The sequence below is a fragment of the Lycorma delicatula genome, chromosome 10 (genome assembly GCF_047948215.1).
Source record: "Lycorma delicatula isolate Av1 chromosome 10, ASM4794821v1, whole genome shotgun sequence".
In the NCBI taxonomy this organism is placed as follows: Eukaryota; Metazoa; Arthropoda; class Insecta; order Hemiptera; family Fulgoridae; genus Lycorma; species Lycorma delicatula.
The window spans coordinates 95603027-95621892 of NC_134464.1; the positions used below are offsets into that span (position 1 = coordinate 95603027).

Consider the following 18866-nt stretch of genomic DNA (forward strand, 5'->3'; position numbering starts at 1 on the left):
CACCATGAATTTACTACTAGATCAAGCAATATATAACAAATAACATACAATACGTGTTTTGATTAATATAACAATTTTTGATCAGTAAAAAGTTGTTTCTTAAACTCAATAACACAGCATTTCCAGACTCTTGTTTATATGAACGTTTTTCACTTTTTTGCTCAGAACCAATATCCATTATTGGAACCTCATGAAACACCCACATATATTCATTTTAACCTGGAAACAAGGATGCATTAAGGGTTAAAATCAATGTCGGTGGATTTGTTAGGTATTATCTCATCCAGGCTCTTTCAATCATACCAGTCAATCTGCAGAAAATGAAGATGGTATGTATATTGTTGGGTGTTCACATATAGGATAGAAAAAAAGACAGAACATCTTTTCAAAAGAAATTAAATACTTTTTAACAAATAATTATTTTTATTAATTGTACAAAATATAGTTTTACAAAATATAGTTTTTTTTTAATAGTATTATCAAGTTATCTTATTCATATACTTAAGAAAATATATTTTTATTATCTACATTATCTATAACATAATAAGCAATGATATTAAAAACCCATACTTTTTTGAAATCACTTTAAGTTATCACATCATTATTGAACAAACAAAAAATCATATACAACTAAAGCTGAACACTCACTATATATATACTGCCATAAGTTTGCATGTAATGTTAAGGCTGCCATGTAATGTTGAAACTAACACCAAGGCCCTTTAATATTTTGTCAGAAAAATTAAAACAAGCAATAACGAACTACATTTTTCTTACAAACATCCATGGCATTTTACTACAAATGATGGCAAAGTTTAGTGTGAATCCAAATTTAATTTTGCTATTATTATTAACTTTTTTTTAATGAAGAATTGACTCAAGATTTGTACCATGATTAAATTTTTTTGTAAGATACATTTATTAGTCAAATAAAAAAGCCAACAAACTTTAATGGCTTTGTTTGCCCTTGAAATATTTTTATTTTAATTACGCTGCAGGGGTTTTTATATATTAATCCCTACAGCACGCAATATTTAGAGTAGAATAATTAGAAAAAAATAAATAAAAATTTTAATGAAAAAATTTGGCTCTGGTCTGAACCCACTGGTAGAATTATGTTTTTACCTAAAAAATTGTACAATATTTAACGTATAAGTGAGAAAAAAAATCAAAATTTTTAGTAAAAAAAATTAGGTCCCGACTGACCCCCTTGACTGAATGAAATTTTTATTGTATTACAATATAATTGCTAAAAAAGAAATCTAAATTCTAAATAAAAAAATCTGAGTCCTGTTTAAACCATTGCTAAACAGCTACCTCACATAAAACATTTTAATAACAATTTGAAAAAAATATGAGTATCAGAAATGATAAAAAATGTGATGAAGGTTTGCATAACTTTCAAGCTTTATCCTTGACAGATCTTTAATTCAAATACACCTTGGGCTTTTAAATATTAATCTATTATTTTTACTTAAAATTGATCAAATAAATGATGAAATAAAAATAGGAAATGATAAGATTGATTTTAGGTAAGAAACTTTGTAAACAATTTTACAGATTAGTTTTCTACAGTATTCCTAGAGGTTCTGGCAATATTTCACTAGACGATATAAAATGCAGCAATGCTATCTTATGTAAAAATGATTAATCCTTTGTACATTTCCTTTATAAGGAAATAGCTAAATGAAATCAAGTGAGTTAATATAAAATATTTTTAATTACATTAATATAAAACTAATAAATATGAAATCGGGTACCACCTTACTTGCCTGTCTGTGGGGATGCAAATTCAAAATAATGCAATCTGACAATTTTGTACTCTTTTCATGGATAATTTTTGCATTTCAATTTAACAATTTCAGTCTTACTGTAGTTGTTTATCACTTCATTTGAGTAAATGAGATGTCATTTTGTTCATAACAAAAGGCCTAACAATTTAAAGAAATACATTTCCTATTTGTATAAAAGTTTGTATTTTAAAAGGCTTGCGCTAATGATTTTTTAAAAATCTTTTTTTCTGTAAGATGATAACACCTTAATTACTATGCAGAAAATGAGTACGATCTGTCTACCAGTTTGTTTACAGCAGCTGGTTGAATCAATCCACTTCAGTAGTGCATCATGATCCAATTCCGATCTCACATTCATGAAATGCATCAGAACTGGTGACAAGACATGGGTCTACAAGTTTGACATGCCAAAAAGTACATACACCAAACAGTCATCAGAATAGAGGGCAAAATACAAGCCAAAACTGAAAAAACTACATAAAAATCACTCAAAAGTCAAGGTGATGCTCATTATTTTCTTCGATATTCATGGTTTGGTACATCACAAATTCATTCCAGAGGGACAGATGGTCAATAAAGAATACTATTTGGCCATATTGAAGCATCTGTGTAAGAAAATTCATTAGAAACTGCCAGATTTGTGGAAGGAAAATTCATGGATTTTACACAATAATAATGCGTCATTGCACAGAGTGACAATTAAGACCGAATTTAAGGTCAAAAACCAAATTAATACCATCGATCAACCAGATCTGGCCCAGTGTGACTTCTGTCTGTTCTTAATTGTCAATGTGGGGTACTTATTGTGACTCGACTGAAGCCATAAAACAAAATTTGTAGAAGACGATGAAGGCCATACCGTTAAGTGCCTATAAAAAGTGTTTCAAAGACTGGAAGATATTGGCATGTGTGTTGCATCAAATGGGGCCTACTTTGAAGGCGACAAAATAAATATTGATTAATAAATAAAAATTCCTGGTTCTTTTTTGACAGTGTAGTATTATTCAATAAAATAAAGTTTATACAGAAATTAATGATTAACAAATTTTAATAGCTGTCATTTTGGAATTTTCAAACTTATTTACTTTGCAGATGTCTTTGGGTCCTAATCACAGAAGAGGAAATAGGCGGGGTGATCGTAACACTTATGAATGGCAAGGCAGCTGGATTTGATGGCATGACTGGAGAATTAGTTAAAGTGGCTTATGCACACTGCAAAGATGAACTAAAGGAACTATACAACGTATTGCTAGAAAATGGAAAGTTTCCACCATGCTGGAAATTTGGTGTTGTTAGAATATTATATAAGGGAAAAGGGAAAATCCAACTTTACCAATGTCATATCGGCCCCTTATGTTGCTGCCAGTGTTGGGTAAAGAATATGAAAAAAATCATATTCATTCAGAATTAATTATAATAAACTGAATGTTGGTGGCCTTTTATCGGATTATCAGTAGGTTTTTTAGTCTGGTAGGGGTACAGAAGAAACTGTGTCTTCGTTGTTTAAAGATGTTGATTAAGCGGAAAGTAACACCAAATCTATCCCTCTGTTGATTGATCTTTTCTTTCTTCTTCTCACCTTTCTGTATTTTTAACACATTTGTATGACATCGGAGATGGGTCAACCATTACACTAATTCTGTTTGTTGCAGCATCTTCTGGTAGCTGGCAGAGCATTTACTTCTTTACATAGCTCAGTTAAATAGAGAAATTATAAAACTGGCTTTTGTTTCCTATCTAGGAATTGCACAATAAAACCAAACTTTTGGCTGCAATGCTCATCAGACAAAGCCAGTCTTCCCATTCCCTCATAGAATGTAATCTAACAGGAGATATGACATCCATTTTTCATTATATAGAGCGAGATACTTTTAGAATACTTATTACACTTAGCCCTAAATGTCTGTGGGCTCTTCCGGAAGCTAATGGTAAATATACTTCACGCTAAAGTAAACATGTATAAAGGGTTATTAAAGTTAAAATGCAATAGCTGCACTTTCTGGTATCTGTGTTCGTTAACTGGTTCTTGACAGTGGATATGGACAATCCTCAGCACATACCAATACAGCTTCATATTGTCTGTAATTTTTTAATTTTTGATCAGTTAGTTTCCTTCAGAAATTTTTTTTAATCACAAAAGCAAGTTTTTCTCTATAAATTTAAGTTTAATTGTCATTAAAGACCATGTAATTTCTTAATTTAATCAATATGATATTATTTTTTTTATTATTGTTTATTTCTTATTTTAATTATGCTAAAAAACAGTCAAATATTAACATCTATTTCTTTTACTTTATAAAAGTACTAGAAAATAGTTTTTTGTTGCTGAACAATATTTGATAACAATGAATCAGCTGTTTCTAATTTTGTTGGAAATTTTGGAATTTAATATTGTTATAATAAATTTTGAATAATCAAATAACGAGAAGAGATTCTGCAAAATGGTTTGCAGTATGATTTGCAGAATGAAATTGCAATATTACATGATGTGTAATTACCCTCCTTTCTACTGAAAATATTTATCTAAATTGGTGGTTGGGAACGGCTGTTTTACCATTTACCGCAATCTGGACAATTTAATGATCAATAACTAAATCACAGGTGAAGCTATCGATACAGGGTTTTCACTAAAATTGTTCCCATTCAAATCTACATTGAAATAATGTGTTATATCATCATCATACTATTTAAAAAAATAAAGTTAAATTCAACATGGAAGACTCAAGATGGCCGACAATAATTTCAAACACAACTCAGAATAGTTTCTTTTGAACAATAGAATAATTTATCTTAAATGCAATATTTTCTGGCGGTTAAGGAATAAACAGAAATTAATCAGGATATATTTTTTACATAAAGATTTTCTACAGTATGAATTTAATTGACACCCAACTTACTGCTTACATGCAACTGCTGAAAGATAATGACTAGCTTCACAAACAGCATAATCCGTATAATGATATTTATATTTTACAGACTTGATATAAAAAATTTTTATCTTCAACTGTGGGAACCAAATTTCAGGACACCATAACATCCCAGCAAGGACAACATATATATGATGGTAATTACTTTAATGTAGCATCAATATAGTTAAATGAATAGTGTTCAGTTTGAGAATTTATATATATATATATATATATTTATATATATATATATATATATATATATATATATATACGAGGTGCAACAATAAAGTAATGAGACTGATTTTTCTTTGCAAGATGTGGCAACCCTGCAGCTTGCGTAGGCACACCATCTTTGACCTTGGTCTATAACCTACTTCTAATCCAAGCGGCACATTGATGTAACTGCTCAGTCGTGAGTAGTGCTGTAATAAGTGAACACATGTTTGTGTCTCTCGTCACAGAAATGAAACCGCAAAATATTGCACAACGGTATGCCTTTTTTTTTTGCGTTAAATCGGGTGAAAACGCGACGACAACTTATGGTAAGCTTCAGAAGGGTTTTGGAGAGGAAGTTATGTCAAGAGTTCAAGTTTTTCGGTGGCATAAAATTTTTAGTGAAGGCAGAACGAATGTTGAAGATGAAGACCGCAGTGGACGACCGTCAACCTCACGGACAGATGTCAACTTGACCAGGGTGCGTGAAATCGTACGATCTGATCGAAGATTATCCGTGAAAATGATTGCAGAAGAACTCAACATCGATCGAGAAACGGTTCGTCTAATATTAACTGAAGATCTTGGTACGAGAAAGATTTGTGCAAAAATGGTCCCCAAAAATCTCACACAACAACAGCGAGAAACACGGAAAAATGTGGCAGCCGATCTGTTAGAGCAAACGGAAATCGATCCAGATTTGTTGAGCCGTGTTATTACTGGTGATGAAGGTTGGTTTTTTCAATACGATCCAGAGACAAAACGCCAAAGTTCGCAATGGTGCTCAAAGGAATCACCCAGACCAAAATAAGCTCGCATGTCAAAGTCAAAAGTGAAATGCATGCTTGTGTGCTTCTTTGATTCCAAGGGAATTGTTCATAAAGAGCGGATACCTCCTGGACAAACAGTTAACCAATATTTCTACAAAGAAATTTTAGAAAGACTTCGTAAACGAGTTCTTCGTGTCCGTGCCAACATTGCTGATAATTGGATTCTGCATCACGATAATGCGCCATCCCATACTGCTCTGTCAGTACAGAAAGTACTCTGTCAGTACAGGTTTGTTTTTAACCTCAAAACAAATTTCAGTACTACCACAGCCACCTTATTCACCAGATATCGCTCAGTGCGACTTTTTTCTATTTCCAAGAGTCAAAATGGCGGTCAAGGGAGACCATTTTCAAACAACACAAGATGTCCAAAAAGCTGTGTTGAGGGTCTTGGAGGATATTACAGAAGATGAGTTCCAGAAATGTTACCATCAATGGCAGAAGCGCTGGAATAAGGGTGTGCAATCAGAGGGGAACTACTTTGAAGGAGACAACACTAAACATGACTAAAACAGTAAGCAACATTTTTTTTCACATCAGGCTCATTACTTTATTGTCGCACCTCGTATATACCACAAACCCTTTCCAAACAACTACTTGAACTCAATTCATTAGTAAACAATATATATTAAATAAAATTTAATAACTTCTTTTATTTATTAATTATTAATAAGGCTCTTGAGCATTATAAATATAATAAATTATTATCAGTCTTACATTTCTGGGGGGTATAAATGATGAAAGGTATTTTAGGAAATACGTGAAATGAAAAAAGGTTGAATACCAATGAAGTACATCACAGCTATTACTTGGTCCCACATGTTCATTAATAACTGCAGGCTTTTGTATAAAAAACTGATGATAAATATTCAGCAATATATTTTTTAATAATTAATAAATAAAAATAAAGCTTCTGTAATATTCTAATTAGTTCCATTTTGATGACTAAACCAAAACGTGTTGTATCAATTTAACATGACAATCACAAAGATGTATCGTAGCTAGTAATTTTAGTTCAAACTTGGTTTGTTATAGATTTCTGATGGTCAATTTAAGGGTTAGTAAGATATCTTAAAAATAAATTAATATTAATAAAACTGACAAAATATGTTTCTTCTTAATTATGGATTGATTCAGTTTCTTAAACAATACAGTATAAAAGATAAATATGATTTGCAGGTAAATATTATACATATGATCATATGAAATACACTTCTTGTATATCTTTATGATAATTAATTGTATTTCGTATTTATTATTATTGACATTTTAACATGTGTAAATAAAAACAATCTCTGATGAAACAAAAAATTGAAAACAAAATATTTATCCTATTTTTTTCAATAGTGAATAAAAATAATACAACCAAACCTGTTAGTTTTTAAAATAACATTTATGAAATAAACTTTTAAATAAAAAATACTTTAAAAAAAAAAAAACAGATTTAGAAAACTGATAAAATTACATGATACTGTTACATCTCTGTTACTTTCATATAAGGATAAGATCAATTAGCAACACTGATTTTTATATCAAGATAAAATTTTCAACATTGATTTGCATAAATCTCCAAATAAACTTCCATTATGACCTTTTAAATTTTCTGTTAAATTTTTATTACCTTCCAACGGATCTTGTAAATTAAATCCATCTGTAATATTGAATGGTTCATGATGTCTTGCATTACAAAATCCAGATTCTAAAAAGGCTGATTTTGTGATTGTTTCACCAGTCAATGTACAATGAACATATTTTGAATCAAACAACTCTGACGTGAATTGAGAATGTCCATAAAATGAAAAAAATCCTTTTGCCAATTCATCAATAGTTAAACTACAATCTGTTATCAATAAATCTACTAAAGATGGATCTTTTGCAAATGAAACATTCCAATCTGGAAAAAAATTCTTGAAATAAAATTTTATCAGTGATATATAAATATTGCTTTCTAATATAACATGAATGACCACTTTTGAAACAGATATCATTAAATGTTTAAGGGATCTATGTGTTTTTAGCACCAATTCAGTCATCTTCATTAAAATTTGTGGTATTTGTGGATGCATACGAAGGGAGACCCAAAAATAATGGTAATTGTACCACAGTGGGAAGGGTTAAGGTCATAGCTTGCACTTCTGCCACTGGAAGAGTCTAACCAGAATCCTTCCAAGTCAGTATGCAAGGTGATGCTGTCCCAAGAAACTACAGAAGCACAGTGAATTTTCAACGCAGAGTTATTTTACAATTTTTAAAAATGTGTTAGCTAAAAATTAATAGTAATGTGCAGCCATCAAGTTTTGTTTTCTTTTAAGAAAAACTCGGTGGAAGATTCATCCACCAAAATCTTGAAACGATTCACAAAGACTACAAAGAATCTGCAATGAGCAAAATGTGTGTTTATGAGTGGTTTTCAGTCTTCAATCGAGGAGAAATTTCAACTGAAGATCATTAACAATTTGCTCACTATGCAGCAGTTTTTGACAAGAAATGAAATAACTCCATTCTCTGAATTTGCCTGATCTCGCAGCAATATGCAACTTTTTTTATTTCAAAGGATGAAAAGAGATCTAAAGGGAAGGTGATTAAGAGTAATCTTTTTATCTGCTTAAATAAGCAATTTAATATTAGAAACTCTCTTTAGTTCACTTGTTCTCAATCTGTTAGTAACTCAATAGCAAGTCAGACTTAAATACATAGACAGTGCAGTGTTTTTTCTTTTCTTTCATTACAAAAATTTTTTAAATGTTTTAATTCTACAATTAAAATGGATTTTTAATGTAAATTTACATTAAAAAAAAGGATTGATTGACCTTACCTTTTCTAAACTATGGTTAAACAATCTTTTCTATTGCAATATTAAAAATTATAAATACATCTTAGAAAGAAATTTGCAAAAAAATTAGCAAAATTATTTATCAATCCTTGTCTCATTTCTATACAAGTTTTTAAATCAAATAACTACAAGCTGAATATTTACATGCTTTCAAACCTTGCCATTACTATTATGCTATTATTTCTTTCTAAATTTTATCCCATTTTATCTCTTTAATATTCTGACCTGAAGAAACATCTGACAATTTCCTAAAACTAATTAAATCTGTTTTGTTACTTATTCTTTCCTTGATTTTTTTTAGATTACAACACACAAATTCATTCTAGATTTACTGAAACTAAAAATATTAAAAGAATTATTTCTATAGAAATTTCTTACCGGCAATTTGTTTTTTTTCACCAGTGTAACTGTCCATTAATACAGATACTGGTTTAACCAATGGAACTTGCATTAAATAATATAAAACCATCCAAGTTATTGCATAATTAGAAACATAATCTGGCAAATTTATATAATATGCCCACTCTTTAACAAATAATATTAATGTTTTAACTCTATCGTCAGTATTTACATATAAGCTGAAATTAAAAAAAAAAAAAACTTAATAAACAACTCAATAATAAATTATGTCATTAAATATTGTTATAAAGCACAATGAAACATATTAAACTTTTAATAATCTCACTTTAGAATTACACAGAATTACTCTTCTAGATCCTTTTGGAGCTACTCGTACAGCTTCTATAACAGGAACACTAATACAAATGATGCTCATTTTACAAAGTTCAGAAAACCCCACTAATGTGTAACTGAATTATATATTTATCTGATTTGTATATATGGTCAACTGATGTTTTTCTCAAATCTAATGTATTTATAACTTAAAATTAAGTGTCAAGATTTTGGTTAGTCTGTGGTGTTCATAAAATTTGCAAGTTGTGGGATTATTATCTTTGAACGTTTCTCCTCTAATTATTTGCCAGATGTTTTGTCAGTTTGGTGGAACAGTGGAGTAAGTGATAATGCTTATAATTGTTTATAAAAAAGTTTGAGACATCAAGATCATCATGAAAATTCATAACCATTCTCTGAAACATGAAAAGAGTGCCCTTACCAGACTCTCTGCCCTAATGAGATGTAATAAATGCTGGTGCTTATCTTGAAAACTTAATTAATTAAGTCAGGCGATACAAAACGGAATGGTCAGAAATGTTGACATGTAGAGAGTCTACCTGCAATACAATACTGCTCATAGGTATACCACTCCAATTATACGGTATTGCTACAGGCCATGAAGAGGAAAGTTTTGGTCCATCCATCACTCAAGAATCTTAATGGTATACAAATTTCTGTGAGTCTTTAATGGTTCCTTGGATGTTGTACACTTTCTTAATACATATTTCTTTAAAATCAATATTGCTCTTAATGTACATACGTAACGGTTACAGCTGCAGGAAATTTGCTGAATGAGCAGGCTTTTATTTATAAGACATCTTTATTTATTTATTTATTTATAAGAGGTCTTATTCGGCTATTTAAAAATTCAACTGCTGTGATATATATATATATATATATATATACATCCATCAGACTTTTAAAGAGCATACTTAGTGAAATCTTTGATAATATGATTTTACAACTCAAAGTTGGTCCTTTCCTTCAAAACTGGCGTTTGCTTGAGTATGGCTTTACCAAGAATAAAAACACAACTTACAACTACACAAAACATTAGATGTTGTGTGATTAGCCTTTGATACAGCAGGTGTGACAGAAATTTTTTTGATCAGAGCTACGGAAATGAGTCAAAAACTATGATCTGATAAAAAAACAATCTGAACTGTGTAGTATTATAGAAATTGAGGTTGGCTAGCTGAGATCTTCCTTTGAACAGTTTTAGGCTGTTTTACCACCACTATTGTTTACAAATAAGTTCTAAACTATACTCATATAATATGGATGTAACAAATGGTGCAGCATAATCAATTTTAATCCAATTTTCAAATGATATGACCATCATTAAAAACAATAAAGGACCCTCATAAATTAAAAGAGCTAACTGATTTCATGTAAAAAATAATTTCAGTGAATTTTAGTAAATGTACTAGTTCTTAATTTGAACAAAGCATTACTTTTAAAATTTCAAAATATATATAATTCCCAAATTTCTGAATACTGTATTGGTAATTGTACAACTCATAGTGCCAGATGTCTAATCTATTATAGACGATAACAGTGATTCCCAAACTGTGCGTTGGAATGCCCTGGGGAGCCATGGCCTCTTCACATAGGCACTGTGAAATATTGTAAAAGCTTCATAATTAATTGAACAAAGACATTTACAATTATTAATCTAATGTTATAAAGTAAAAAAATAATGAAGATACATAAGTTTTATTTATTTTAAGCTCTTACTTACAAGTGAGTAGTCATACTTTTACTTAGGGAATGGAAAAATCTTAACTAAAAAAAAAGGGTGCTGCAACTTGGAAAAGTTTGGGAACCACTGGACAGGTTAAGCAGCAGACAGTCATACTGACCAATTATCCATGAGACTGTAATCAGCTATTTTTAGCTTTATAGAATGCTAAGTGCCTTAAAAGACCAGAAAGCATTTAGGAAAGGAGCAGAATATTTTGGCTATAAATGATGTCTTTGGATTTGGAACTTTGTTTTGGGCTACTCCTAAGGAGGAAAACTGAAGCAAATTTTTTGTATTTACAAAATATTTGGATTATATGTTAAGATACCTCCAAGGTATTTTCATACAGCTGCTTTTTGTCAATATGATATTTTAATAGAAGCGGGTCTAGTTTTATTTCAGGACAGTGTGTTTATATTTTATAAAAAGATCTATTTCTCTCAAACAATTTTAATTGTGTTCACTACTATACCATGAACAGAAATCAATTAAGGAAGATGTAGATTAACAAGTATAACTACTCAGTCATCATTCTTGGATTACATCCAACAATTTTTAATAAACTGGCCTTAAAGTTAATAGAACAACTCTATTCAAAAATACATTAAAATTCTTCCTACTAAATAAATTTCATTATGATTTAAAAGAATTTTTTGAAGATACTATTAAGTTTGATATATAATATTTACGATATTGTGTGAATTCAGAGTTAATGTCTTTGCGGTTATTAATTTGTATAATTAATGTATCTAATTATTACATGTAATCTGTCTATTTTAGATCACTGCTTTCTATTGAGATGATGTGATTTTTTATAATGAACATCTTAAACCCCAATGTAAACATAATTACTTCTTTCTGGGCCATGGAAACCTCAACTGAGGTTCATTCAGAAAGTAAAAACAGTTTTTGTTTTTGAACAAATTCATCGTATTTATTATAACTTTAACATATGTATCATAATCTATACTTTTAAGCTACTTTTCCACATAATAAACGCTACATTAAAGAAATCTGCCGCCGGCCCATTAAGCCATTCACGAACAGCTGCATTGATCTTGGTGTCACTTCCACAGCAGTTCCTGTCAAGAAACTCCTTATAAACAGGTGGAAATTACTTAGAGCAAGATCTGGACTGAATGGTGGATGATAAAAAACCTCCCACCTGAAACACTTTTGAGAAGTTCACAAGCTTTTTTACTGCATATGGATGTGCACTGTCATGAAGCAAACACACTCCATGAGTCAAAAGATCACACCAGTGATTTTGAATTGTGCAACAAAGTTTCATAAAAATTTCCGAATAAGTCAGAATTGTCTCTCCACGAGTCATAAAACTCACACAGTAAGAAAATGTGGCGATCCAAAAAAATTGTAGCCATCACTTTACATTCTGAAAGTGTGTTTGAATTTTATTGGCTTTGAAGGTGATTGCGAATGATGCTACTGAAGTGATTGATGTTTATTCTCTGGTGTGTAGTGCGAAACAGTATCATCACAAGTCACAACATGATCCAGCATTTTATCACCAACTCTATTGTACCCTCCAGGAATGAGAGAGCAGCAGACATGCATTTCTTTTGGTGATTATCTATCAACATTCTTGGGACCTACTGGGCCCAAATTTTATGGAAATTTAGGTGAATCGTCATAATTTTATGTAACAAAGACTATGAACATACAAGAAATTTATCACTAAGTTTGTCTAACGTGAAATGGCAGTTCTCTTTAACATATCTGTCAATCTGGTCTTTCAGCTGTTCAGTAATGAGAGTAAGGTGTCCAATTTTGTTAAGTCATAAACAGATTTTCTCCCCGTCATAAATAAACAATACCATTTCCTTAAACTTCCTTTATTCATTATACTGTTACTATATACGGCAGTAATTTGAAGATGAATTTCCACAGGACAAACACCTTGTGCATTCAAAATATGTATGACTCACAGTTGGCAGGATTTTCATTTTTTTTTTATCCATTATAAACGCAAAATCACTCTGTCAAAGTATAGTTACAAAATTTTGTACAGCACTGGCAATAACAACTGAGTCCAGCTGGCCCTACCCATTGTTGAGTGAAGCTGTGTGCATGTGATGTGCCAATAATTCTTATTTTCTGGACGAGCATAGCAGTTTACAGCTTCAGCAACTAGCCTTCTTCAAGGAACTTTTTCTCAACTGCCTCATCCATTTCTTCTAACATTTCAAGTCTTTAAGGACTGTTTCTCCATCTCAGCAGCCTTCATCCTTTAGGCTTGCTGTTCCACAACTCTTACAATACTGTGAATCCTCTTAATATGTATCCCAGCCATCTCAATCGTTGTGCTTTAATTTCTGTCTCTATCGATACCTTGTATACTTCTGTCTTTACTACTATCACAGACTGGACAATAACTTTCTTAGAACTATATTTTCAAAATTGCCAGTCTTCTTCTTGCTTAATACTTAAGTTCAACAACATATAATAAAACACCATTAATTTTGTAGAGCCTTTCTTTCTTATCTACTAAACAGTTTTGTTACTAGCCATTTTTTAATCCTGAAAAAAGCTCTGGATGCAGCTTTCACTGTACAGGCTATTTCTAGGTTTTCCAAGCACATTTAGTGTTCAGTACTACCCCTAAGAACTTAAATTCTGCAATTTTTGTTCTGTATCTACCAATTCTAGATTCAAATAAACTAAATAACCAGCTCGAATCTCACATCATTTATTTATGAAGATGAAGGAACATCTGACTGAAAAAATTTTATGATGAAGATGAGGTTCAAGATATGTTTAAGCAAGCAAGCATTTCTTCTGAAATTAGTTTAATCAAAACTACTTTCTAGCATAACTAAATGCAATGAAATTCATAAGACTATATTAAAAAAAAAATTATTTATTACAACTCAATATTTAATTAATAAAATCCTTAAAAAATGTATTTTCTGGTCTTTGTAGCTTTATTTTTCAAATATCTCTGATATTATCACACATTTTCTAATGATTTTTCACTTACCTAATTAGATCCGTATTTTCAATAACAAGATCATTTTTGTAAAATATTTTACATTTTAAATTAGTTGAATCATGCTCTGCAATTATGTAATCATCACAAGCTTCTACATGTCTCAAAAATTGAAATTCTGACAAAAGAGATACAATATCTTGTATCTCAGGGATAACACCACATTCATTTTCAGAGTAATTTCTAACTGTAAAAAACAATGCTAATTAAAATAAATTCATAAAATGAAAACAATTATGAAACAAATAAAATACAGAACTTTAACCTGATAAAATTTAACCTAAATTTTATAACTTAAATGCAATAAATATAGTAAAACTGCAATTTATTTTGAAGAAAGGAGACAGAACTTATCACTCATTTTGATACCTCAGCATATTTTTGGTGAGCAAATTACTAACTGTGTAAACAGAAATTTTAAACTTGAAAATGTTAAGAGTTTTTAAAAAAAAATTGATTTAGAAAATTGACACTAAGCAGCATTGAATTCATTGCACACAAATTTTTAAACATTTTTTCAGAAAAAATCACACATCTCAACACTTTTAGAAAAATATAGTTGTAATGACTTCCAAGAATGTCTTTAAATATGAAAGATAATGAGTATGAAAGAACATATTATGGAGGGTTGGGTAATTTATGCTACTCTACCAAGTAAGTTTTTATAATATTTTTGTACATTATCAGATACAATATTCACTTTTAATCTTTTACAACTAGACAATGAAAAACAGCTTTTTAATTTTTCTTGACTACGTTATGGATAAATCAGCGAATCAATGTAGTGATTTCTACTCTCTTTTTTCCTTCCACCATTCTGCTTCAAAATCCCGGTTTAATATTCTTCGATCTTTTGTTGACAACTTCCTCAATTTTTTATTTTATTTTAAATTATAATTCAATGGATAAAACCTTTTGTTACATTAGTATACAGCAGGATCATAATATTACTATTTTGTTGTTTCTTAAAAAAAAAAAAAAAGAAAAAAGTCCAATGACTCCAAACATTGCTAGTCTACAACAGTTAACTTTTCACGAAACAAAAGTTGTTTATGTGCAATATAAGGTTGTATGGAATGCCAGTATCTATAGCTTATTTGTTAATATCACTGTTAACCTAAAAAACTGGCAGCTGCTAGTTTTTTTAAACGGTATCGTCAGAAAAAGAACAGTTACATAAGCACAGTAATCAATATTTTGATCCCTAATTTACATCTGCTTGACTTTCTAGATTGTAACTTTTGATGTTATAATTTTGCAAGTCCATCACATCATCCAAAAATCAATAAATTGCTACAGTATTACCATCAAGTTGCAGTTACTTTATTTCCATTTATTATTTATTTATAAATTTTTATTATGAATCTTTCATATCAACAAAAACAACATTGAAAATACTGCTTTTGTTTTGTTTTTTTTATAATTGTAGGCTACATTAAAAAAAAAAAAAAAACAGAAGAAAGAACTTTCCACTGCTCTGAATTCCTAATGGAAATAACATTTTTTCATTATTAAATGAATTTTCTCAACATATTTCCAAACAAATATGCAACATGATTACAAACATTATTAAAACGTTTTAGATATTTACAAAGTATTGCATGCAGGTTGATTAAAAACAGTCTGTCACCACAGAAAAAAGACAGCCAGTTTTAGAGTTAAATGCAAATTAGCCTTTTGTAACACAATGAAATTGCATAAAATTTCAGGGTTTTCAAGCAGCATTTGACTGAATTTTTTAGAAAAATGAATGGAATCTGTTACATCATTTGGCAAAACTTTCTATGGGCAGAAAGAAATATTACGATGGAGTAGATACTGTACTGTTCTATTAAAGATGTTAGCAACATGGAAAAACCTATTACTGACAACTACATGCAATAGAAGATACAGTGTGCTGTATCCTGCTACCTCCCACTAACTCAAAACTCATATTCAAGTGTTTTACACATTACATTCCTTTCTTCTTTGACTTTATTCAGTGTATAAATTTGACTTTGTTTATATTATTTATTTTATCTACCTATTTTATGTGATCCATCTTCCATCACACCCACTTCTCAATCTATTTCTCGTAGTCTAGGCTGAGAAATTATATAATACTTAACTACAAATGAAATATTTTAACAGATATTTTTAATTTCTATTTAAGTTCTGTTGTCAGAATTTTAATTTTTCCTTTTCTTTATTTCTTTCCGTATGATCAGTTACACCACTTTGAAATATATTAAAAAAAAATTGTCATTTGTTCCAAATGTTTATCCTATATCCTAATGTTTATCCTATACTCTTAATTGTTTTAATAGTACACTTTTACACATAAAAATAATAATGATGCGGCTATGTTTAGATAGTAAATAAATAAAATTAATCCAGAATAAAATCACATTTTTCAAATAGTGAAAAAATTATCTAAACATGGTAAATTTTGGTTTTATTTTCTTTCTCTCCCCTCTTCGTAATTTTGGTTGTCTGCAATTGAAATAGTTAATTCTAAGTGATTTACCCTACTTATTTATTGGAAATATTATTTATTTTGTTTGTGTTTTTATTGTAACAGAAATGGATACGACTCCAAAGAAGCTGTATAAGATTTTTACTTCATCCAAACTCATGTATAAGATATAATGACAAATAATGTATGTGGTATCAGGATAGATGTCATTAATACAATCCTACTAAAGTTTATATTTACAGGATCATTTTCTTTTGGTTAATAAAGGAAATGTAGTTGTAAATGTAAAACACTACTAGTCTTGATAATATATCAGTTGAAAAAAATAAATAAATCCAAGACAATCAGCTGACAATGTATTATTTGGAGGTCTATATTGTTTATGTCAATACAATTTGAAATAAGCTATTAGAAGCTGGAAAGACAAAAAGACCAGCGACCGAACAATTTTTTAATTAACCATGATGATGAAGTTTTATTGAAGAATTGGATGGACTCCTGACAAATAGAAATGGTGATATTTTTTGGACGACAGCCAGTTTTATGTAGTATGTCAGAGATTTTCTCATCAATAAAAATTTTCATAATCTCCTAAATTTCCAGCCAATGAAACATTTTGGGATAGTTTTACATATAAGGTAAAACTATGGTATCGGTTGATGGGATAATGAAAAGTGATGACTGAAGATTTCAGAGCTCCAAGATACTTAAAGGTACTCAGTACTAAAACTGTGTAAATGTACTTCTACTAATTCAGACAAATAGAAACATGTACGTTAAAATACTCTTGTTCAGATTAATTTCTCCACTGCTTTTTTGAGTATATAATAAGTTCACAGGTAATTAAATAAACATGCAGAAAATTAATTGTCTAATTAGCATTCAAAAATTTATCAAATGAATAATAATGAATCTATAAAAGAAAATATTTAAATTTAAAATTAGTTAATCGTAATTTTTTCTGGATCATTAGAACTCAAGTGAATAAACTACAAAATGCTTGCGTTAAGAAGACACAAACAGAAGAATTACCTATTTCAATAAAAACATCAAATGAGCTTTTGAATAGTGCCAAACCATTTGCTCTTGAACCGATCAAACAAAATCTTTTTATTGTAATTCCTTTAAAAACTCTAGAATTTGATATCTTTAAAAAATCATATTTAATATCTTCCAACTTTACACTTGTTTCCTCTTTTATTGCATTCTCAATTAACATTTGAAAGAATGTTTTTCTGTCTTCACAAATAGCTGATATAAATTCATCAGTACATACATAATTTACTGGAAAAAAAGAAAAAACAAAGAATAAAATATAGTTTTATTACATTAATTTTGATTAATGTAATTTGTAATGTAATAATTTATTTCATGCATTTACATGTAGAAGACAAAAACATACTAGCCGAGTCAGTTATATAGTTCATTCAGAAAGTCATTATGCAGTATGCTTAAGAATTATGTGATGCGTTCTGTTCTTTTGGCATTAGGTTGTTTACCCTGTTGTTTCATAGGGCATTACTCAATAATATACCTAGATGTCAGCAGCTGAATTATGACTGAACATGCTTCGATTTGTTAGGTTTGTTGGAATCAATAGTTGAGAGAAACATAATGGTTCTTTCGGTAGAGGAATACATTTTGCTCGTTGAACACATCTTTCATGGTGACAAGTATACTGATTTAGTGAAACACAAGTTTTCTGTAAAGTTTACAAATACACCTGTTCTTCCCTGTAATTTAGCTCAAACTTTTATAGAAAAATTTTGAGCAACAGGTTCTGTTGAAGATGCTGATAGAAATGGAAGACTACCTAAACTAAATGAACAGAAGCTGCTTGATATTTGTGATGCTGTGGCCAAAAGGCCATCAAAGTCAATACGTTAGCTAGCACAGCAGCAAAATATTGGACTAGCTACTGCAAGAAAAGAACTGAAACCTACAGATCATGCCAAAAGACTAAATTATTTTCAAGGATTTAATCATTTTATTTACCAAAATTCCATAGGTATACTTGACAATTACATTTTTTACAAATGGTGTGTGGTTTCATCTGAGAGGTTATATTATTTCACAAAATACATGACTGTGTATTAGTTGTCGTTAGTTGTTGTATTAGCTGTGATAATTGTTGACTGTGGTCGACAAATTACATAAACAATCTTTACACAAAGAGAAGATTGGAGTCTGGTTCTGTGTGAGAACGTGCACTGTGGGTACAATCTTTTTTGAAAATACAGTTAATAGTGATCCTTATTGCAACAAACTTCATTAGTCAGTTTACAGAAGTGGAAATCAATCATGGTTGGTTCCAATAAGATGGCGCCATAGCGCACACAGCTAACAATTTCAACAATAACTTTTTTTACGAAATGTCTTTGGTGAATGAATCGTTTTGAGAGGTTTG

General features: G+C 30.0%; 1 protein-coding gene across 4 annotated transcripts in view; it reads right to left on the bottom strand.

Annotated features, from left to right (window-relative positions):
- Positions 1-411: 411 nt before the first annotated feature.
- The window catches only part of LOC142331740 (uncharacterized), a 54997-nt gene continuing 36542 nt past the window's right edge, over positions 412-18866 (bottom strand). For 3 of the 4 annotated variants that reach the window (XM_075377796.1, XM_075377795.1, XM_075377794.1), the window contains exons 5-8: positions 17492-17743; positions 13996-14191; positions 8957-9156; positions 412-7639 (exon numbers count right to left, since the gene is read on the bottom strand). In XM_075377796.1, coding sequence (XP_075233911.1) covers positions 7278-7639; positions 8957-9156; positions 13996-14191; positions 17492-17743 — 1010 coding nt within the window. In that variant the 3' untranslated portion in view covers positions 412-7277. The remainder of the gene's footprint in view (positions 7640-8956; positions 9157-13995; positions 14192-17491; positions 17744-18866) is intronic. The other variant, XM_075377797.1, reaches the window with a different exon arrangement.